At 41.0% G+C, this 25,448-nt stretch overlaps 1 protein-coding gene across 7 annotated transcripts in view; it reads right to left on the bottom strand.

Annotated features, from left to right (window-relative positions):
* LOC100380755 (astrotactin-1) overlaps positions 1-25,448 on the bottom strand; it is a 305,222-nt gene that overhangs the window by 167,185 nt on the left and 112,589 nt on the right. For all 7 annotated transcript variants that reach the window (XM_014140032.2, XM_014140031.2, XM_014140036.2 and 4 more), the window contains 3 exons: positions 17,951-18,035; positions 15,363-15,437; positions 10,892-11,029 (listed from right to left, as the gene is read on the bottom strand). In XM_014140032.2, coding sequence (XP_013995507.1) covers positions 10,892-11,029; positions 15,363-15,437; positions 17,951-18,035 — 298 coding nt within the window. The remainder of the gene's footprint in view (positions 1-10,891; positions 11,030-15,362; positions 15,438-17,950; positions 18,036-25,448) is intronic.

Raw genomic sequence — 25,448 nt, 5'->3', positions numbered from 1 at the left:
AGGGGTCATTTTGTTATTATAGTATGGTCAGGACGTGGCAGGGATGTGTTTGATTTATGTGTCTTGGGTTTTTGGGTAATGTTCTATGTTGTCTATTTCTATGTTTGAATGTCTATTTAGTCTATTTCTATGTTCAGGTTTGGTTTGGCCTTCAATTGGAAGCAGCTGTTCTTCGTTGCTTCTAATTGGAGGCCATATTTAAGTAGGGGGTTTTTGTCACTGTGTTTGTGGGTAGTTATTTTCTGTATAGCTGGTAAGCCTTATAGAACTGTTTCATTGTTTGTTATTTTTGTTAAGTGCTCACGTTTAACCAAATAAAATAAGGAAGATGAGCACGATACCCGCTGCGCCTTGGTCCACTTTTTACGACGCACCTGACACTCGCCTCAGTAGCCTCGTTTCACCTCCCAAAATAAAATTAAACCCTATAGTGTTCAGCGAAATAACAACACAATGTCAAATACAGGTAGCCTGTTCAGATAATTAACATTCAGAACAGGCAAACCCCATACTATTGTGGATGACTTCATTCTTCATGCTGCTGTGGATATGGCTGGGACAATGCTGGGGGCAAAGGCCCAAAAAACTATCCAGACAATGCCTTCATCAAACAACACTGTTTCACGACGCATCAGTGACATGGCAGGAGATGTTTTGAAACAATTACTGCTTCGCATACAAGCCAGTGATTTATATGCGTTACAGCTGGATGAGTCAACAGACGTGGCGGGCCTGGCACACCTCCTGGTATATGTCCATTATGTTAATGGTGGGTCAATTATGTAAGAAATCCTCTTCTGCAAGCCACTGGAAACCAGGACAATATGAGAGGATATTTAAGTACTGGACAGCTTTGTGACAAATGGACTTTGGTGGTCAAGATGTGTTGGTATCTGTACTGATGGCGCAAAAGCCATGACAGGGAGACATACTGGAGGGGTAATGCACATGCAAGCAATTGCTTCTGACATCATTTGGGTACACTGCAGCATCCACCAAGAGGCTCTTGCTGCCAAGGGAATGCCTGACAGCTTGAAAGATGTTTTGGACACTACAGTGAAAATGGTTAACTTTGTTAAAGCAAGGCCCCTGAACTCTTGTGTATTTTCTGCATTATTCAATGATATGGGCAGCGACCATGTAACACTTTTACAACATACAGAAATGTGCTGGTTATCAAGGGGCAAAGTATTGACAAATCTTTTTTAATTGAGAGAAGAGCTTACTAACCATAATTTTCACTTGTCTTACCACTTGCATGAAGAGTTTCTCACACAACTGGCCTATATGGGTGATGTTTTTTCTCGCCTGAATGATCGGAATCTAGGATTACAGGGACTCTCCAAAACTATATTCAATGTGTAGGACAAAATTGAGGCTATGATTAAGTTGTTGGAGCTCTTTTCTGTCTGCATTAACAAGGACAACACACAGGTCTTTCCATCATTGTATGATTTTTTTGGTGTGCAAACGAACTCAAGCTTACGGACAATGTCAAATGTGATATAGCGAAGCACTGTTAAGACACTGATGCTGTTAAGACACTGATGCCCTTTGTAACCACGTACCTATGTGAGAGTGGATTCTCAGCCCTCGCTAGCATGAAAACGAAATACAGGCACAGACTATGTGTGAAAAATGATTTAAGACTGAGACTCTCTCCAATACAGCCCAACATTGCAGAGCTATGTGCATCCTTTCAAGCACACCCTTCTCATTAACCTGTGGTGAGTTATTCACAATTTTTGATCAACAAATAAGGTTTATATGTAAGATGGCTAAATAAAGAGCAAAATTATTGATTATTATTATATTATTATTTGTGCCCTGGTCCTATAAGAGCTCTTTGTCACTTCCACCTCCACGAGCCGGGTTGTGACAAAAACTCACACTCATTCTTATTTTTAATAAATGTATCGTATAGTGTGTGTGTGTGGCAGGCTTACAATGATGGCAAAGAACAACATTTGAGAGTGGGCTGACCTTGGTGCTAGAGGGGGTACGCAGCTGGAGGTTGAATGTTTGAAGGGGTACGGGACTATAAAAAGTTTGGGAACCACTGCTATATAGGATAGCAAGATAACAAGGAGTAGAAGTGAGTAACTAAATCAAACTATCTAAATGGTTAATTAAATGAGGAGAGAAAGTCCAACGCTGACCCTTTGAAACACAACATTAATGAAAAACTGTGTTTAAGAAAAGTAAAGATACAAGCTCTTTAAAGATGAAAGATCTTGCTGTATCTCTTTTTTATGAAGTCAAGGAAATAAGGCACAGACACTTTTAGATCTTGGCCTTGTTTCCCAGTGCCTTCGTAGTGTTAAGATCATCATTAGAACCATCTTAAAATGTATCTTTAGTAGCTGAGGTGTTTCCCAGAGCCTTTGTTAGTAAAGTGGCTCTTAAAAACCTTTGCACATCTATGGGTGATCCCGACCACCCGTAGAGCAGCCAAAGTGCATCATCAAGCTTATTTTTTACCTCACAATATATCATTCTAAAACAATTTATAAGTGTTTTGAGTGAATGATGATACAATAATATCTGTTTCATTTGGGTAATGTGACATTTAAAATATCTATTTGTAAAATGTCACTTTTTCCACATTTTGTTACGTTACAGTCATATTCTAAAATGGATTAAATAAAAGTTTGCCCTCGTCAATCTACACACAATACCCCATAATGACAAAGTGAAAACAGGTTTTTAGAAATGTTAGCAAATTTATAAAAAAATTATGAACAAAAATACCTTATTTACATAAGTATTCAGACCCTTTGCTATGAGACTCGAAATTGAGCTCAGGTGCATCCTGTTTCCATGAATCATCCTTGAGATGTTTCTACAACTTTATTGTAGAATTGTAGAGTCCACCTGTGGTAAATTCAATTGAATGGACATGATTTGGAAAGGCACACACCTGTCTATATAAGGTCCCACAGTTGACAGTGCATGTCAGAGCAAAAACCAAGCCAAGAGGTCAAAGGAATTGTCCGTTGAGGCCTTGGTCAGGGAGGTGACCAAGAATCCGATGGTCACTCTGACAGAGCTCCAGAGTTCCTCTGTGGAGATGGGAGAACCTTCCAGAAGGACAATCGTCTCTGCAGCACTCCACCAATCAGGCCTTTATTGTAGAGTAGCCAGACGGAAGCCACTCCTCAGTAAAAGGCACATGACAGCCCGCTTGGGGATTTGCCAAAAGGCACCTAAAGGACTCTCAGACCATGAGAATCAAGATTCTTCGGTCTGATGAAACCAAAATTGAACTCTTTGGCCTGAATGCCAAGCGTCACGTCTAGATAAAAACAGGCACCGCTCATCACCTGGCCAATATCATCCCTACGATGAAGCATGGTGGTGGCAGCATCATGAAGTGGGGATGTTTTTCAGCGGCAGGGACTGGGACACTAGTCAGGACAGAGGGAAAGATGAATGGAGCAAAGTACAGAGAGATCCTTGATGAAAATCTGCTCCAGAGCACTCAGGACCTCAGACGAAGGTTCACCTTTCAAGAGGACAACGACCCAAAGCACACAGCCAAGACAACGCAGGAGTGGCTTCGGGATAAATCTCTGAATGTCCTTGAGTGGCCCAGCTAGAGCCCGGACTTGAACCTGATCGAACATCTCTGGAGAGACTTGAAAATACCTGTGCAGTGACGCTCCCCATCCAACCTGACATACACTGCTCAAAAAAATAAAGGGAACACTTAAACAACACAATGTAACTCCAAGTCAATCACACTTCTGTGAAATCAAACTGTCCACTTAGGAAGCAACACTGATTGACAATAAATTTCACATGCTGTTGTGCAAATGGAATAGACAACAGGTGGAAATTATAGGCAATTAGCAAGACACCCCCAATAAAGGAGTGGTTCTGCAGGTGGGGACCACAGACCACTTCTCAGTTCCTATGCTTCCTGGCTGATGTTTTGGTCACTTTTGAATGCTGGCGGTGCTTTCACTCTAGTGGTAACATGAGACGGAGTCTACAACTCACACAAGTGGCTCAGGTAGTGCAGCTCATCCAGGATGGAACATCAATGCGAGCTGTGGCAAGAAGGTTTGCTGTGTCTGTCAGCATAGTGTCCAGAGCATGGAGGCGCTACCAGGAGACAGGCCAGTACATCAGGAGATGTGGAGGAGGCCGTAGGAGGGCAACAACCCAGCAGCAGGACCGCTATCGCCGTCTTTGTGCAAGGAGGAGCAGGAGAAGCATTGCCAGAGCCCTGCAAAATGACCTCCAGCAGGCCACAAATGTGCATGTGTCTGGTCAAACGGTCAGAAACAGACTCCATGAGGGTGGTATGAGGGCCCGACTTCCACAGGTGGGGGTTGTGCTTACAGCCCAACACCGTGCAGGACGTTTGGCATTTGCCAGAGAACACCAAGATTGGCAAATTCGCCACTGGCGCCCTGTGCTCTTCACAGATGAAAGCAGGTTCACACTGAGCACGTGACAGACGTGACAGAGTCTGGAGACGCCGTGGAGAACGTTCTGCTGCCTGCAACATCCTCCAGCATGACCGGTTTGGCGGTGGGTCAGTCATGGTGTGGGGTGGCATTTCTTTGGGGGGCCGCACGTGCCCTTCATGTGCTCGCCAGAGGTAGCCTGACTGCCATTAGGTACCGAGATGAGATCCTCAGACCCCTTGTGAGACCATATACTGGTGCGGTTGGCCCTGGGTTCCTTCTAATGCAAGACAATGCTAGACCTCATGTGGCTGGAGTGTGTCAGCAGTTCCTGCAAGAGGAAGGCATTGATGCTATGGACTGGCCCGCCCGTTCCCCAGACCTGAATCCAATTGAGCACATCTGGGACATCATGTCTCGCTCCATCCACCAACGCTACGTTGCACCATAGACTGTCCAGGAGTTGGCGGATGCTTTAGTCCAGGTCTGGGAGGAGATCCCTCAGGAGACCATCCGCCACCTCATCAGGAGCATGCCCAGGCGTTGTAGGGAGGTCAGACAGGCACGTGGAGGCCACACACACTACTGAGCCTCATTTTGACTTGTTCTAAGGACATTACATCAAAGTTGGATCAGCCTGTAGTGTGGTTTTCCACTTTAATTTTGAGTGTGACTCCAAATCCAGACCTCCATGGGTTGATAAATTGGATTTCCATTGATTATTTTTGTGTGATTTTGTTGTCAGCACATTCAACTATGTTTTTAATAAGATTATTTCTTTCATTCAAATCTAGGATGTGTTGTGTGTTCCCTTTATTTTTTTGAGCAGTATAGTTTGAAAGGATCTGCAGAAAAAATGGGAGAAACTCCCCAAATACAGGTGTGCCAAGCTTGTTGTTTCATACCATAGGAAAACTCAAGGCTGTAATCGCTGTCAACGGTGCTTCAACAAAGTACTTAGTAAAGGGTCTGAATACTTATGTAATTGTGATATTTCAATTTTTTTATATACATTTGCAAAAATTATGAGGTATTATGTAGATTGATGAGGGAAAAAAACATTTAATACATTTTAGAATAAGTCTATTACTGTACGTAACAAAATGTGGAAAAAAGTGAAGGGGCACTGTTAATATCTTAATGTGCATATTTGCATCAACCTGAGGCCGTTGCCGAATCTCACAATAATGGGGCTATCTTTCAAAATGCAGGCTCCCACGGGAGGAGATACTCAGATTGCTTGACCTTGTGTCTCCCTCAATCAGCCGATCAACCCGCTGCAACTTTGTGCTGAGGTGCACCTTCTAACAGCCTGTGGGGAGTTTCCTCCAGCTCCTTGGGGATTACAACTGCCTCCGAAAATGATTTTTTAATGAAAAACCAAAATGTGTGCAGGTGAGGGCTTGTTGCTGTATGTATTTGTAGGACAAAATAAAATAATCTGAGACAGGCCATGCCAGTGTGAGGTCTCCTAGAAAGAGAGCTCCTGTACATTCTTTGTAATAATACAAAAATGTATAGCATTTTTCCATATTTAACTATTGATTTAGCTTAATATTGTCTGAATAGCTTGAATGCAGCACTGTTTCAAGACTGAAGTTGGCTGTTGGTTTTTGGCTAGCTAGCTAGCTAATATTAGCTGGCAAGCATGCAATGTTTTGAGTTGATTATGAGGTTGAGGATGGAGAGAAGCACGTGTAGAGAGATGAAAGTTGACCAAGTTATAAGGATACTCCTGAATTACAATTGAAGTGTGGTGTGCTTTCTGGCACCTTGTGACTGCCGTAGCATCACCCAAGTGGGTGCTGCATTTTGGTAGTAGTGAATAGTAGCTAGCTACTAGTCCAGTGGCTAGTACGGAACTCTAACTTCATTTGACTACCGGTAAGTCCTACTACGAAGTCACAGACAGCGTGGATGGCGAGACACCGTGATGACAATGTGCTGCCTGTCTGCTCCCGGCTCTCCCCTTTGACCTCCTCCTCCCTCCGCTGACCTCAATCAAGCCATGAACATTCTCAACCTTTAGTCTCTTGACCGTCGATCTACTCATTAGGATGAATTATGTTGCTGTTTTTAAATTGCTTGTTTATTTGTTGTTGCTTTATAGCGCTTTGAGATTTCTTTATGTAATGAATAACTCTAGAAAAGTTGAATAAATTATTATTATTATTATATTGTGGTGCAGTGTGCTAAAGCACTGTGGAGGAAGGACAAACAGGGTTCAAATCTTCAAATCAATGATCATTACATGACAAAAATGGTTAGTTTGTGGATTATTGCTATTTGTTTTCATTCATAAAAAATTGTTTGCGAATTGTATAGGCCTAGCCTACGTTTCAAATTAAATGTGGGTTATTAGTAATCTTTGCTTATGACAACTGGCATTGATTTCAGCACCAGGAAACTGGACAACTCCCCCAATGGGATCATGTTAAAAACCGAACACGCCCTCAACGACGCTTTTAGCTGTCGCTCTTATAGGTTCACTCTACGGGCTTGTTTGGGAAACACTTAAAAATTTGGCACGTAAATAACAATTAATCTGGTACGATTATTGTAATGCTTAAGTTCCATCGCATCTGAGAAACAAGGCCCAGAGGCTTTTCTTCTTTGTGTTCCTGCCAGTGAGCAAGACGTGGTGACAAATGATTATCAAACAAGGCCTCAGAGGGATCACACAGCTCCAAAGCGGAGTAAATCAGAAGCATCTAGAGGTGGTAGGTAGCTGCAGTGTGTGCTACCGCCCTGGGAGCACCCAACTCGAGCATTCATCACATCATCAATCACAAGACATGGAGTTATTTATGATAAATGATAAATATAATAGAAAAATACAGGAAACAAGTAGGGTATAAAGTGATATAATATGGGAGAATAGTACACATTATTCCAGTAAAAAGGAGAAAGAGGACTGTGGTAGTCTACTGCAAGGCTTAACAGTATCACAATTATATTCATTGTTTGTTTGACATGAGCAGTAATGTGTTTTTGTTGTAGCCAGTCACTTATATTTGGCCTGTTGCACAAATTTGGAGCTGCTAGTGGCTACATCATTAACTATTCTGATCTCAGCTGGGAAAAAAGAGACTCCTAACTATTTCAGTGCTTCACAGAGAAGAATCCAAATGTCTAAAGATTAATCAACTTCTGCAAAAGACAAATTAATCAAAGGATAATCTGCCCTTTTGCTAATGGTATTAAAGCTAAAAATTCATCCTCCAACTAATCTAAAGCCAAGTTTCATGATCACTCAATAAAAGGTCTGCTTGGATGTACTGATGTGACTTTATCAATCGTTACTGATTTTGAAATTGTGTTGTTTGTGAATAATATGTCATTGATGAAATCAGGAGCATGCAAATCTTGACTGTTCCCCCTGATATCAGAGCTTTTCAACACCAAATCATGCCCAGTTGACCGCCTGAGAATGAATCTTCAACAGATGTATCTTTAAACTGAAAAATATATAAAATAATTCAACAGGATAGGACATTCCATCAGGTTTAAAACAGTTACAAGATGACTGAGACGAGAAGGTGGACATTTCATCTAATTAATCCCTAAAACGATAATATACAGTATGCCATACAGTGAGGGAAAAAAGTATTTGATCCCCTGCTGATTTTGTACGTTTGCCCACTGACAAAGAAATTATCAGTCTATAATTTTAATGGTAGGTTTATTTGAACAGTGAGAGACAGAAAAAAAAAAGAATCCAGAAAAACGCATGTGAAAAATGTTATAAATTGATTTGCATTTTAATGAGGGAAATAAGTATTTGACCCCTCTGCAAAACATGTGTCACGTCCTGACTCTAGTAAGATGTCATTTTCTATAGTGAGTAGGTCAGGGCGTAACGGGGGTGTTTTGTGTTTTTCTATGTTTTCTATTTCTATGTTTGTGTTCTAGGTTTTCTATTTCTATGTTGTTTTTTGGGGGGTTGATCTCCAATTGGAGGCAGCTGGTCCTCGTTGCCTCTGATTGGAGATCATATTTAAGTAGGGGTTTTTCTTCCTGGGGTTTTGTGGGTAGTTGTTTTCTGTTTACCTGACGGAACTGTTGGCTGTCGTTTTGTTTAAGTGTCTTCATTAAAAGTCAAATATGAGCACTCTACATGCTGCGCCTTGGTCCCCTTTATACGACCCGCGTTACAACATGACTTAGTACTTGGTGACAAAACCCTTGTTGGCAATCACAGAGGTCAGACGTTTCTTGTAGTTGGCCACCAGGTTTGCACACATCTCAGGAGGGATTTTGTCCCACTCCTCTTTGCAGATCTTCTCCAAGTCATTAAGGTTTCGAGGCTGACGTTTGGTAACTCGAACCTTCAGCTCCCTCCACAGATTTTCTATGGGATTAAGGTCTGGAGATTTGCTAGGCCACTCCAGGACCTTAATGTGCTTCTTTTTGAGCCACTCCTTTGTTGCCTTGGCTGTGTGTTTTGGGTCATTGTCATGCTGGAATACCCATCCACGACCCATTTTCAATGCCTTGGCTGAGGGAAGGAGGTTCTCACCCAAGATTTGACGGTACATGGCCCCGTCCATCGTCCCTTTGATGCGGTGAAGTTGTCCTGTCCCCTTAGCAGAAAAACACCCCCAAAGCATAATGCTTCCACCTCCATGTTTGACGGTGGGGATGGTATTCTTGGGGTCATAGGCAGCATTCCTCCTCCTCCAAACACGGCGAGTTGAGTTGATGCCAAAGAGCTCCATTTTGGTCTCATCTGACCACAACACTTTCACCCAGTTGTCCTCTGAATCATTCAGATGTTCATTGGCAAACTTCAGACGGGCATGTATATGTGCTTTCTTGAGCAGGGGGACCTTGCGGGCGCTGCAGGATTTCAGTCCTTCACGGCGTAGTGTGTTACCAATTGTTTTCTTGGTGACTATGGTCCCAGCTGCCTTGAGATCATTGACAAGATCCTCCCGTGTAGTTCTGGGCTGATTCCTCACTGTTCTCATGATCATTGCAACTCCACGAGGTGAGATCTTGCATGGAGCCCCAGGCCGAGGGAGATTGACAGTTCTTTTGTGTTTCTTCCAACTGTTGTCACCAACTGTTGTCACCTTCTCACCAAGCTGATTGGCAATGGTCTTGTAGCCCATTCCAGCCTTGTGTAGGTCTACAATCTTGTCCCTGACATCCTTGGCGAGCTCTTTGGTCTTGGCCATGGTGGAGGGTTTGGAATCTGATTGATTGCTTCTGTGGACAGGTGTCTTTTATACAGGTAACAAGCTGAGATTAGGAGCACTCCCTTTAAGAGTGTGCTCCTAATCTCAGCTCGTTACCTGTATAAAAGACACCTGAGAGCCAGAAATCTTTCTGATTGAGAGGGGGTCAAATACTTATTTCCCTCATTAAAATGCAAATCAATTTATAACATTTTTGACATGCATTTTTCTGGATTTTTTTGTTGTTATTCTGTCTCTCACTGTTCAAATAAACCTACCATTAAAATTATAGACTGATCATTTCTTTTTCAGTGGGCAAACGTACAAAATCAGCAGGGGATCAAATACTTTTTTCCCTCACTGTACCTGTGCCAGTCTGAATAATTAAAAACTATAGACCCAAACATCATGCAGCTGTATAATCTCATTTTTGTACCTACAGTATATCTGATGGTGTGAGCCTATGTTACAAGAATATGTGACATTTTCAAGTGAAGAATCCTAAAAAAATACCTATCATTTAAAAAACGATAGATGCAAATGTTTACTAAGAGCAACTAAGGCAGGCCAAGGACTCAGTTAAGACCATCTACTGGAAGGATTTCAAAGCTCTGATACAAGGATAACTTTGAACCCAGCAAATGGTGGATGTGTGAAGCGAAACCTTTTCAACTGATTCATCAAGAGCAGCCAGGTGAAATTGCAATAAAAATGCCTTGCATACTCAGTGACTATATTTTGTTTCCCACATTTTAACAAAAATACTTTTCCCCAAATGCCATTTGTATAATGAAACTACCCACACGTAATGAATGCAATCAGGTTTATGGCTAAATAGCTTGAAAGCTGCATTTGTTGAAGTTTGTAAAATATTATTTTGGGTATGTTTTTTCTGCACTTCAAAAAATATCTATGTGCAAGGAGTACATTTCCTTTGGAGGTGTTATGAAACATTTAACAATTCAATGTTTTCTGGTATTACATTGCCAAATGAGTTTTGTTTTTGCTGCTCGCTTATTGATTTCTTGCTCAATTTTAGTGTTCCATTACTCTTTGAATCATGATCAATGAAACACTTGCAATGTCTGACATCAACCTTATAATGAGTGCTACATTCTCCAGAACAGTTTATTGGGAATCAAAATGCTTTCAATACAGAGGATACTCAATGATGGAATGGAATGAAAATACTGGTATGTAGCCTCAAGATATTATTTTCTTCATAGCTAATATCATCACTCCTTATAAAACGTACAGTATCTCATGAAACACATATGGAATAGTTGAATCTCTCACCTCACATCCACAGCATCTTCCATGACAGTCATATCAGTCTTGCACTTGGCTGATGGGTTGATTGCCAGCTCAGCAGGTGGAATGACAAAGCTTTTACTCAATGGTAACCACATCCCTTCCCCCAATGTGTATGTGAACCTAAAGAGAAAGAATACAAGGATTTTGACATTGGAAACAAAGTGGGAAAAGTGCAGCAAAGTATATTTTGAAAGAACATTGCCCACTTTGTCCACTTCATTTAGTATTTAAAAAAACCTGGGGTTCGTACCACTTTGCTAATGCCTGTTTGTCTGAAATATGCAAATGTCCAGGTCTTCTGGTGCATTGTTGAGTGGTACTGTAGCTCAGAAGATCAGTGTTTGGAACATCTGTGCTTGCTTTACCACAGGGAAATACAATAAATCCAAAGATTGCCTGCTGCCCATAGTAGCCTTGGAGACTTTGGATGCTTTCAGCATTTGTATCTCTCTGGATAATCACAAGTATATCCTCAGTTATCTTCAAAAACCTTTTACACTCATTTAAACTAAAGGTTGATTGGACTGAGGAGTAGCATGTGATGTTTTTTCTGGCACATCATCTATTACAAGTCTGGACCAAGTACTGTATTCTAGGGGGATTCTTGATCTACCCTTGAACTTACTTCGGCATTGTTTACTATCCAGCATCAACTTATTTTTGTTCTATAAGGCTTTTTGTTCTATAAGGCTTCAACATGAATCTCAAAGTCAAGCTGTTTATGAGTCACACCTGCATAAAGATGTACATTATGTCTGAAAGAAGGTGTTCTTCTATTTGACACCAAATGCAGTTGTATTATTTCTTATATATTACGAATGCATCATTGTAGCACAAAAAAATGGACTTGTTGATTAAACTGGTTAATGGACATTTTTGCAGACTTAACATATTTTGCATTTCACATTGTGCAATTGGAATTTAAAAAAAATGCTAACTTAGCATAGGAAAAGACCACCAGATCACAAGCACTGCATGCATTACTAGTCACTTTAGGAAGGGAATGATTAAACCCACTGTAAGAGAGAGCTTTAATTATGTCCCTCCAATTACCTCCCCTGTTTCCAACTGTAGTGTTATATGAATCAAACTCTCTCAGTCCTACCATTTAATATCATGCAGTGGATTCTTCCAAGTGATTATGGGCAGACAGGCAACTCTATTAAAACAGTATTATTATCCTATTATTTCCCTGTAAGTCATTGCTACAGCCCCATAAGACTCTCTCCTTATCCAGAGGAAATATGCATTTTCTTTGTGGTACAGTATGGGATGCTGCCCATATGAAACTGCAGGCTATCAACAAGAAATCCTTTAAACAACAGAAGCTTGTGGAACAGTAGCGAGGAACATCCTCACTGGAGTTCGTGAGCACAGGAATGAATCACAAGAGAAAACAACCTTTGAGGGTGAACCCCCTCCACCCATTCAGGGCAGGTGTTTACAGTGATAGAAAGACTTGACCTCCGATACAAACCCAACCAGTTTATTTTCTTCCTGTACTTGATCTAGTTTCTGCCCAAGCCCTGCCCTGGCACTGTGACAGCTTGCAAATGGGTTCAACTAATCGAACTCTAACAAGTTACTTATCTAGATGCTAGATTCTTCACACAATTATAGATCCCCATGCTATTTGAGATTGTTGACTGACTAGTGTATATAGGATCTTATTTTGAATTAACATGCTGCTCTTGATTCACATGATCCCCAAGCTCAGTAAACAACAAATGTTTTTAATTTTAATTTTGTATTCTATTCATGAGTGCAATACTGTTTTGTTGAATTGTAATACACAGATGGGTGACTTGGCAAACGGGCAGCCCCTAAAAACGTTAATTATGTGTGCACAATTTGAACATAAGAGTGTGAGTGGGGTTCAAAGAGGAGCCTGAGACATTTGAATTCCAATGGATGTTGGTGTAAAACGCTTGAGCACAAAGTTACTTTAAACCTGATGCTGAACAGAATATCGAGACAGGCCCCCTGAGCATTAACATTCCAAAGGGGAATCAAATGTATCAAAGAGCCTCATAGAGATGTTTGTATGATGGCTGCTCTCAATGACTAACAAAGACAGCGCTTACAACCATGAGAATGACTAAATCATCCCTGTGAATATATAATATGTGTCCCAAATGGCACCCTATTCCCGAAATAGTGCACTCCTTTTGACCAGAGCCATGGTCAAAAGCAGTGCACTATATAAGGAATAGGGTGCCATTTGGGATGTAAACTGTTCTTTGTTGAGAGCAGTGTCAAGCAGCATAATCAGTATTGTTGTGTCCTTGGCTTTTGAGGAGGTATCTAGATATTGTATATATACAAAACAGGAGCCATATCATTGATAAGGGTTTTCCCTCCCACGTGCCCAGTCTTTCTCTGTACTCAATTGTAAAATAAATTAGAAAACAACTGTGATGGTTTACATCATAGAATGCAAATGTTGACTTTCTATTGACCAAGAACATTGTGTGATATCTTACGAAACAGGCCTCAGCATTGCTGTAACAACAAATTCAAACTTTTTTCTGTGGTTTCGTGAAAAAAATAGCACATTCTCATTAATTCCACTGGGCATACTACAACAGAACAAGATAAATCTTACATTTAAAATTGATTACACATTTTATGCGAGGATCAAATGTACGTACACAAAAGTAATCAGACAAATTAGAACTAGAGAACTAAACTGTAACTCTCATTTCAGAGTTGTGCATGCATGTAGTTAAACTATTAAAATCAGTTTTATGCCTTACACATAAAACATAATCAATTGTATTACACCATCAGGGAATGGTTTTTTAAAGAATTAACAAATCCCATGATTTAAGATTATTCTCTTTGTAAACATACCCCATGTAGAGCTCAAATGGTACAAAATGAAATGCTGCATTCTTGTGAACATGACTTATTTATCATGTACAGAGTGATACAATTCCTTCATGCCGTTAAAAGAACAACATAACTCAGCTTCAACTAAGATAAGATTGGAACTTTGGTGTTTTCTAATAGAACATAATATTAAAAAAATGTAGAAAGTATGTCCTGAAATGTTGTTAGACAGAATAGGAACACACTCTTTTTTTCTTATAGTGTAAAATCTACTCGATAAGCTTTCACTTCTTTCTATACCATCTTCAAAAGTGACAATCTGCCGTGTTGTGCCATATCCAAAAAGTAGTATCAGCCATAATCAAATGAAAAAACTTTTCATATTGTAAAAAAAAGTTACTGCCTTCCAACGGGTCAACTCAATTTCATGCTGTTTTAAAAAGGATTACTTATTTTTTATTTGACGTATTAAGATCCCCATTTGCCGACGCCAATGGCAAAAGCTAGTCTGTCTGGGATCCGACACATAATGAAAAATACATTACAGACTAAATGTACTTCATTCATTTAAAAACATTAACACGTAGTGTGTGTGTGTGTGTGTGTGTGTGTGTGTGTGTGTGTGTGTGTGTGTGTGTGTGTTCTATCAGTTACACATACTGTACATATCAGGACACACACACAACAAGTAGGTCACATGGGGGAGAGGCATTGTGCCGTGAGGTGTGGCTATATTTGTTTTTTGAAACCAGGTTTGCTGTTCACTTGCGCTATATAAGATGGAAGGGAGTTCCATGCACTCATGGCTCTGTATAATACTGTACGTTTCCTTGAATTTGTTCTGGACCTGGGTACTGTGAAAAGACCCCTGGTGGCATGTCTGGTGGGGTAAGTGTGAGTGTCAGTGCTGTGTGTAAGTTGACTATGCAAACAATTAGGAATTTCCAACACATTCATGTTTGTTATAACAATATGAAGTGACGCAGTCAGTCTTTCCTCAACTTACCCAAGAGAGACTGGCATGTATAGTATTAATATAAGCCCACTGATTACAATGAAGAGCAAGACGTGAAGCTCGGTTCTGGGCCAGCTGCAGCTTAACTAGGTCTTTCTTTGCAGCACTTGACCATATGACTGGACAAAAATCAAGATAAGATAAAACTAGAACCTGCAGGACTTGCTTTGTGGAGTGAGGTGTCAAAAAAGCATAGCATCTCTTAATTACTGACAAACCTGTCCCCATCTTTACAACCATTAAATCAATATGTTTTGGCCATGACAATTTACAATCTAAGGTAACACCAAGTCATTTAGTCTCCTCAACTTGTTCAACAGCCACACTAGTCATTGCCAGATTCAGATGTGGTCTAGAATTTAGGGAATGATTTGTACCAAATACAACGCTCTTAGTTTTAGAGATGTGCACTACCAGTTTATTACTGGCCACCCATTCCAAAACATACTGCAACTCTTTGTTAAGGGTTTCAGTGACTTCATTAGCTGTGGTTTGCTGATGCGTATATGGTTGAATCATCAGCACACATGCTTTGTGTAATGCCAGTGGCAGGTCATTGGTTAAAATGTGTTTGGATGAATAGGTGTGTACCATGAGTTATCTTACCTGAAAATGCGATCAGATGGTTGTTCTCCCATCACCAGATCAAAACCACGCTGGAAAATAGTGTACGGCCAGGGTCTGGTGACAAATAAGAAATAGGAGAGAATAAGACTTATTTTCAGTCAAAACCAGTAAGCTGATTTCCGAGACAAGAATGAAATGACTGATTTAAATAAAGAAACATGTTTTACTACTTTAAGTAGAGTGTAACAATGAGTAATCATTGTCTTAGGTCTATCTTTATTTAGTGTTGTGTTGTCTCTCTTGTCGTGATGTGTGTTTTGTCCTATATTTCTATTTAATTCATTTGTATTTTTAATCCCAGCCCCTGTCCCCGCAGGAGGCCTTTTGCCTTTTGGTAGGCCGTCATTGTAAATAAGAATTTGTTCTTAACTGACTTGCCTAGTTAATGTAAATAAAGGTTAAATATCACAACACGTTACACTGCAATACAAATAGGGCCAGCTCTAGCCTTTTGGGGGCCTTAAGCGAGATTTGGTTTCCTGCAATTGTACACATTTTGCCATGGGGAGTAGAGAAAATGTTGCAGTTTTAAAGGTCCAGTGCAGTCAAAAACGTGATTTTTCCTGTGTTTTAAATACATTTCCACACTATGAGGTTGGAATAATAATGTGAAATTGTGAACATGATGATAATGCCCTTTTAGTGTAAGAGCTGTTTGAAAAGACCACCTGAAATTTCAGCCTGTTTTGGTGGGATGGAGTTTTGGACTTCCATGGTGACATTACCATGCGGTAAATTAGTTAATAGACCAATAAGAAAGAGATTTCCAAACCTAATTTTCCTTTTTCCGCTCCCCACTCTCAGACAGTCCTAGCTAAATTATTGCTTGAGAAATTGCTCTTTGCTAAGAAGCATTTTCTGTTTCCTTTTGACCATTTTAATTGGAAAAAAATCACAGTCAGGTACTTAATTGTTAACAGAAATGATTTGATATTGAGATAAAAATGGTTGCATTGGACCTCTAAAACACCATGGGGCAGAGAGAAAACGTTGCAATATGATTAAAAAAATTATGCAATTCTACTCGTTTTGAAAATGACCTGGCTAGACTAACTACCAATCTAAAAATTGTTTGCTGACATGGCTAATTGAATGACTGTCAGTGACTGACATCACAAGAGAAAAACTGCTGATGCACAATCACATTTGGAAATTGCACCTGGTGTATTCTACTATTCTGACTCTCAATAGTAAGTTGAGACCCCGACTGAGTTCCAAAGCGACCGCTTATGTTGCTTATGCCTGGCACCGACCCTGAATACACAAGCATAGTTTCTGTTTTTCTTCAGTTGTCCATTAAATATTTATTTTTATTTTCAGCTCAAACATAAAATAAAATATGTTTGGCCTCTTTTCAGCACCCCATCTCCCAACAACATTTCAACCAATCCCCAAAAATGTGGCAGATCAAAAGTAGCACTAGGACAGATGCTGTGGGTAAACACACTGATAAAAAATCAGTTCCTCAGTTGCCTGACATGGAATGTGACTTAGGCTTGTGTCTATTTACCAGAGCTGGGAGAGGAGAGGGGAAGAATGATGGAGATGAATAAACACAGTCAGCTTGGGGACTTGAATCTGCTACAGTGTGAGAGAAATTATGACAAGGAGCTGCTGCTTCTCTGAGTAAGCTGTTACTATTGGCAAAAGAGCAGCTAAAACCTGATAAAGGCCTTATACCAGAAGGGCCAGTCATTAAACATTTAAGTTGCGCCTGTAGGTTTTCCCTGTCAAAGACTGACTGCACGGGAGAAAGGAAAATCACTTGGGGAGGGAGGGAGATAAGGGAGGTTGAGAAATGTGTGACACAATTCAGATGTATAGTGAAAAAAGCATATTTCTAACATCAGAACTGCGAAGGCCCTGTAGCAGCAGGCAAATTCTTTTCAAGTGATGTATATGGGTGATAAAAGTTGGTAGCATTCTAGAATTCGGGGAAGGATTTTAAAACATCCATCTGCTTGTACTCCACATTTCATGTTAGACTCAACTATAGTGTTCACAGTTCTGCTGTGTAATAAAGCTACAGTATTTATTACATTTTTTCTATATTTAGAAATGTTGTGTTATCCAATTGGTAGTTATAGTCTTGTCCCATCGCTGCAATTCCCATATGGACTTGGGAGAGGCGAAGGTCGAAAGCCATGCATCCTCTGAAACACGACCCTGCCAAGCCGCACTGCTTCTTGACACACTGCTCGCTTAACCCAGAAGCCAGCCACACCAATGTGTCAGAGGAAACACGGTACAAAGGGTGACCATGTCAGTGTGCATGCACCCAGCCCCCCACAGGAGTCGCTAGAGCGCGATGGGATAAGGACATCCCGGGCAGTCAAACCCTCCCCTAACCCGGACAATGCTGGGCCAATTGCGCGCCACCTCATGGGTCTCCCAGTCGCGGCCGGCTGTGACACAGCCCGGGATCGAACCCGGATCTGTTGTGACGCCTGCAGTGCCTTAGACCGCTCCGCCACTCGGGAGGCTGTAATAAAGCTTTTTAACTTAGAGCTGCCATGTCAATATCTGATTTAGCATGCAGGACCATTAGAAGCCATATTGTCACTTACCCTTGATTTGGACCCCACTCGTTACGAATACAGAGATGCTTATGGACAGGGTCCTTCATGTAGCCATCTAAGCATAGACAGTCACCTGCAATGGGAGTACAATGAAACAATGGCATTCTCTGCAGTGAGATCGATTCACCTGTCTCCTTAATTACTCCAGGACTGTGATTATGTTCTATTTGCCAGCAGCAGCACAGACAAAGGATGTGTCGGATATGGCACCATTTCACTATATATTTATAGAGCACTATAAAATGAATAGGGTGCTATTTTGGACACAGCCCAAGAACTGTGCAGCATGGCTGGTCAGGCTAGTTCCTCTCCAGCAGCCTCCTGATCAGCGCTAGTTATTACAGCCATCAGAAATAGGGGAGCTGCTCTTTTCTGCTGATGCCTTCTGTCAGCACACAGGAGGAGGGATGTCGCCCTAACCTGATTCAACCAGATTGATGGGGATTCACATTGAGAGCAGGGACCTAGCTACTGTATACTTCCAATGACAGACATGCCCTGAGCGTGTTATACAGGGGATACGGGGGAGAATGCATTAGCTCCTGATTTTCAAATACAAATGTTAGTGCAAAGGTTAACTGTCACAGAATGCCAGGATGAAGGTAATCATATCTGATGTAGCTGCTCATATTTCCTGTACACAACTTGATGGTAAATATATTGAATAACTTATATCTGTAGGCCTGGTGTGTTAACCAGCAGTTGTTTTAGGGGTTTAAACAAGTCCAAGCATCAGTTATTCAGAGTTTGAATTCTAAATGGGATTTTTCAGAGTTCAGATTGAGTGGTAATTTACTCCCTTTATAGATGGTGGGTGTATACAAATACGGATTAAGTGAAATGATGAGTCATACCAATTCAAACTTTCACCAGAGTTAGCTTTAACATTAAAATGCTAGTCTGGACCCAATACATCATGCTACAATTACCATAATTAAGTACTCATTATGAAGTGATTTCTGCCCATTAATGTGATGCTATTACTTTTACTGCAAATGATGGAAAGTGAAAGTGTCCTAATGTGTTATACAGGTAATGTGTTGAAAAAAAATTATGTTACTGGGTTCTTCGTGTCTCAAGTGACTGACTGAATAATAATGATATGTACTTAGCTGTCTCAACCAAATATCCAACTAAACGCCAGTGACATGACATGCACTTGACAATAGAGTTTCCTTGAACTATCAGTAATTATATCATATTATATCTTAATTGTACAATTATCTTATATGCAGTGACAATGCACAAGCTCAATCTATACAGGTTAGATTTAGTAAGTCCCAATACATTCATTTTCCAAACACTCCTGTTATTTTGGAGTGCCACCTTGCAGCATGAGTAAAGAAAATGCAGCTAGCTGCACATATTAAATCCCTTATCCATGACGTTTTAACTCAGAATGTATGTTGGATTCATAAAATGTTCTGGTCTGCGGAACATATGTAAACCAGAGAACAAAACAAAGTTTGTTTCTGTGTAATAGGGGAAAGAAGAATATAGCAGTAAGACGAACCATAAACGTCAGCCTATAGCACTTCCAGCACTCATCCCAGCCTCACACAGAGGTATGTTTCAAATTCACAACCTCTTTTAATATTTGTAGAACCACAGTTATAGTCACAACCCATCCCTGTTTTCATCAGCATCTTCTCCCTGAGAAGGATTGAGCCCGACTTGTAGTTAGCGAGCATCTACTACCTTGCAATCTTTCCAGGCACGGAGAGTAGAGAGGGTTTCAATAAGAATGCATCATATGAAAAACACAATGTAATTAGGCATTGCACCAGGCCTCCTATTCTATATTTCATTTTAAAAGAGAGGGGCTCAAATTATGTATTACATTTTAAGGAATCCAGGCAGTGTCCCCCCCCCCCAATGGACCAACGTTTTATTCATTTAGGTCTGAGAATTCACCTTTCAGTACACCGAAGACACCGGTCTATCTTGAATTATGGATGCAAACATGGAGAGAACTCCTTTTTTCCAAAAGTCAGACATTTCTACAATGATAATCAGTAGCATGGTACACACTTTCTATACTAAACTGATCATTAGAGAGATTCAGTGAAGTCTACAACAAGAGGTGAATAACAAAAAATCTAAAGAAAAATGTGTTTCCCCTCAGTCTATTTTTATAGCTATACCAGAAAAAGGCATTACAATTTAGCAGGCTTCATTGGTGAAAACCTACCCAGTATAATGAAATGTCTAGCTGAAAAACAACACCAAAACCTGGCAGTATTAATGAATATACAGTATCAGTCAGAGGTTTGGACATACCTACACATTCAAGGGTTTTTCTTTATTTTTACTACTATCTACATTGTATAACGATAGGAAGACATCACAACTATGAAATAACACATATGGAATCATGTAGTAACCAAAAAAGTGTTAAACAAATCAAAATATATTTTATATTTGAGATTCTTCAAAGTAGCCACCTTTGCCTTGATGACAGCTTTGCACACTCTTGGCAGTGCTAACAGTCAGTATCTGACATTTTTGGCAGATACCGATATCTGATATTTTCCTTGCCAAAAAAAAACTGTTTTTCACATCTGTGTTAAACTAGACATCGGGCCGATACCGATGTTTGCATTTTTAGCTAATATCGTCCGATTCCGATATGTTCACCAGTATATTGTGCATCCCTACTTGAAAATGTACATGATATCAACAGAGAGGAATATTTCCTGGGTGACCTAAATATTGACCAGCTTTCATCAAACTGCCCACTCAAGAAAAAGCTTCAAACTGTAACAAGTGCCTGCAACCTGGTTCAGGTTATCAGTCAACCTACCACGGTATTTCTAAACAGCACAGAAATGAATCATCCACATATATTGATTAAGTCTTTATTAATGCTGTAGAAATCTGCTTTAAAGCAGTATCCAAATCCATCCGATGCATTGATCAAAATATGATAGCCATATCTAGGAAAACCAAAGTTCCCTTTACATATATCCCTTTACACACTTTACATATTTATGAAATGACTTACTCCAGTTACTAATAAGCATGCACTCATTAAGAAAATGACTGCAAGAACTGTTAAATCCCTGTGATGAGGAATTGAAAAATGTTATGTTTGAGAGGGATGAGGCAAAAGGAATGACAAATAAGTCTGGCTGCATAACTGATTGGCAAACCTACTGCAAATTGAGAAATCATGTGACTAAACAGCATAAAAAGAAGTAGAAACTATACGATGAAACAACAATAAATAATATAAAGAATGATAGTAAAAAGCTTTGGAGCACCTTAAATTCAATTTTGGCCAAAAGGGCAAACTCAGGTCCATCATTCATTGAATCAGATGGCTCCTTCATCACAAAACCCACTGATATTGGAAACTACACTGAACAAAAATATAAACGCAACATGTAAAGTGTTAGTCCCATGTTAGTCCCATAAAATATCCCAGAAATGTTCCATATGCACGCAAAAAAAAAAAATCTCAAGTTTTGTGCACAAATTTGTTAACATCCCGGTTAGTGAGCATTTCTCCTTTGCCAACATAATCCATCTGACAGGTGTGGCAAATCAAGAAGCTGTTGTGTGGGCGAGCGGTTTGCTGATGTCATTGTTGTGAACAGAGTGCCCTATGGTGGTGGTGGGGTTACGGTATGGGCAGGCATAAGCAAAAGACATTAAGCACAATTGCATTTTATCGATGGCAATTTGAATGCACAGCGATATCGTGACAACATTATCTCGCCATCACCTAATGTTTCAGCACGATAATGCACTCCCCCATGACACAAGGATCTGTACACAATACCTGGAAGCTGAAGATGTTCCAGTTCCTCCATGGTCTGCATAATCACCAGACATGTAACCAATTGAGCATGTTTGGGATGATCTGGATCGATGTGTACGACAGTGTGTCCAGTTCACGGCAATATCCAGCAACTTCACACAGCCATTGAAGAGGAGTGGGACAACATTCCACAGACCACAATCAACAGCCTGATCAACTTATTGTGAAGGAGATGAGTCGCGTTGCATGAGGCAAATGGTGATCACACCAGATACTGGTCCATGCCCCTAACTTTTTAAGATATCTGTGATCAACAGATGCATATCTGTATTCCCAGTCATGTGAAATACATAGATTAGGGTCTAAATTATTTATTTAAATTGACTGATTTCCTTATATGAACTGTAACTCAGTAAAATCTTAAAAATTGTTGCATGTTATATTTATATTTTTGTGCAGTATACTTTAATATTTTTTTTTATTGGCAAGATAAGCAAACTTAGACATGACATGCCAGCAACAAACGCCGAACATACACATCCAAGTATAACTGACCAAATTATGAAAAGACAAGCACTGTAATTTTGAATTGTGTAATGTGAGTGCGGAAAAGGTGAAAAAATTATTGTTGTCTATCAACAATGACGAGCCACCAGGGTCTGGCAACTTGGATGGAAAATTACTGAGGATGATAGAGTACGATATTGCCACTCCTATTTGCCATCTCCTCGATCTAAGCTTACAAAAAACTGTGTGCCCTCAGGCCTGGAGGGAAGCAAAGTCATTCCGCTACCCAAGAATAGTAAAGCACCCTTTAATGGCTCAAACAGCCGACCAATCAGCCTGTTATCAACCCTTAGTAAACTTTTGGAAAAAATTGTGTTTGACCAGATACAATGCAATTTTACAGTAAATAAATTAACAACAGACTTTTTACGTTCTGATAGTGAATGGCATTCAACACGCACGGCACTTACACAAATGACTGGTGATTGGCTGAGAGAAATTGATAATAAAATGATTGTGGGAGCTGTTTTGTAAGATTTCATTGTGACTTTTGACATTATCAATCATAGTATGCTTCTGGAAAAATGTATATGTAATGGCTTTACACCTGATGGGGTTCACCTTGGGGTCATGATAGGTGCTGCACCAAATGATTGATGTATTATTGCCGTTGCCGTTGCCGCTTGCTATGGACCACCATCTGGCCCCAGCTGTGCCCTGGACACCATATGTGAATTGATTTCCCACCATCTATCTTCAGAGCTCGTGCTGTTCGGTGACCTAAACTGGGACATGCTTAACACCCCGGCCATCCTACAATCTAAACTTGATGCCCTCAATCTCACACAAATTATCAATGAACCTACCAGGTACAACCCCAAATCTGTAAACACAGGCACCCTCATAGATATCATCCTAACCAACCTGCCATCCAAATACACCTCTGCTGTCTTCAACCAGGATCTCAGCGATCACTGCCTCATTGCCTGCGTCCGTAATGGGTCTGCGGTCAAACGACCACCCCTCATCACTGTCAAATGCTCCCTAAAACACTTCAGCGAGCAGGCCTTTCTAATCGTCCTGGCCCGGGTATCCTGGAAGGATATTGACCTAATTCGGTCAGTAGAGGATGCCTGGTTATTCTTTAAAAGTGCTTTACTCACCATAAATAAGCATGCCCCATTCAAAAAATGTAGAACCAGGAACAGATATAGCTCTTGGTTCACTCCAGACCTGACTGCCCTTGACCAGTACAAAAACATCCTGTGGCGTACTGCATTAGCATCGAACAGCCCATGCGATATGCAACTTTTCAGGGAAGTTAGGAACCAATATACACAGGCAGTTAGGAAAGCAAAGGCTTGCTTTTTCAAACAGAAATTTGCAGAATAAGAGCACCTCCTCCCAGCTGCCCACTGCACTGAGGCTAGAAAACACTGTCACCATCGATAAATCCGCGATAATTGATCATTTCAATAAGCATTTCTCTATGGCTGGCCATGCTTTCCACCTGGCTACCCCTACCCCGGTCAACAGCCCTGCACACCCCACAGCAACTTGCCCAAGCCTCCCCATTTCTCCTTCACCCAAATCCAAACAGCTGATGTTCTGAAAGAACTGCAAAATCTGGACCCCTACAAATCAGCCGGGCTGGTCAATCTGGACCCTCTCTTTCTAAAATTATCAGCCGAAATTGTTGTAACCCCTACTACTAGCCTGTTCAACCTCTCTTTCGTATCGTCTGAGATCCCCAAAGATTGGAAAGCTGCCACGGTTGTCCCCCTCTTCAAAGGGGGAGACACTCTAGACCCAAACTGCTACAGACCTATATCTATCCTACCCTGCCTTTCTAAGGTCTTCGAAAGCCAAGTTAACAAACAGATCACCGACCATTTCGAATCCCACTGTACCTTCTCCACTATGCAATCTGGTTTCCGAGCTGGTCATGGTTGCACCTCAGCCATGCTCAAGGTCCTAAACAATATCATAACCGCCATCGATAAGAGACAATACTGTGCAGCTGTATTCATTGACCTGGCCAAGGCTTTCGACTCTGTCAATCACCACATTCTTATCGGCAGACTCAACAGCCTTGGTTTCTCAAATGACTGCCTCGCCTGGTTCACCAACTACATCTCAGACAGAGTTCAGTGTGTCAAATTGGAGGGCCTGATGTCTGGAACGATGGCAGTCTCTTTGGGGGTGCCACAGGGTTCAATCCTCGGGCCAACTCTTTTGTCTGTATACATCAATGATGTCACTCATGCTGCTGGTGATTCTCTGATCCACCTCTACGCAGACGACACCATTCTGTATAATTCTGGTCCTTCTTTGGACACTGTCTTAACAAACCTCCCGATCGAGCTTCAATGCCATACAACTCTCCTTCCTTGGCCTCCAACTGCTCTTAAATGCAAGTAAAACTAAATGCATGCGCTTCAACCGATCACTGCCCACACCTGCCCGCCCGTCCAGCATCACTACTCTGGACGGTTCTGACTTAGAATATATGGACAACTACAAATACCTAGGTGTCTGGTTAGACTGTAAACTCTCCTTCCAGACTCACATTAAACATCTCCAATCCAAAATTACATCTAGAATCGGCTTCCTATTTCGCAGCAAAGCATCCTTCACTCATGCCGCCAAACATACCCTTGTAAAACTGACTATCCTACCGATCCTTGACTTCGGTGATGTAATTTACAAAATAGCCTCCAACACTCCACTCAGCAAATTGGATGCAGTCTATCACAGTGCCATCCGTTTTGTCACCAAAGCCCCATATACTACCCACCACTGCGACCTGTATGCTCTCGTTGGCTGGCCCTCGCTTCATATTCGTCGCCAAACCCACTGGCTCCAGGTCATCTATAAGCCTTCGCTAGGTAAAGCCCCGCCTTATCTCAGCTCACTGGTCACCACAGCAGCACCCACCCATAGCACGCGCTCCAGCAGGTATATTTCCCTGGTCACCCCCAAAACCAACTCCTCCTTTGGCCGCCTTTCCTTCCAGTTCTCTGCTGCCAATGACTGGAACGAACTGCAAAAATCACTGAAGCTGGAGACTCATATCTCCCTCACTAACTTTAAGCACCAGCTGTCAGAGCAGCTCACAGATCACTGCACCTGTACATAGCCCATCTGTAAATAGCTCATCCAATTACCTCATCCCCATACTGTTATTTATTTTATTTATTTTGCTCCTTTGCACCC

The sequence above is a fragment of the Salmo salar genome, chromosome ssa14, assembly GCF_905237065.1.
Source record: "Salmo salar chromosome ssa14, Ssal_v3.1, whole genome shotgun sequence".
Classification (NCBI taxonomy): domain Eukaryota; kingdom Metazoa; phylum Chordata; class Actinopteri; order Salmoniformes; family Salmonidae; genus Salmo; species Salmo salar.
This window is presented reverse-complemented; position numbering and strand designations above follow the sequence as displayed.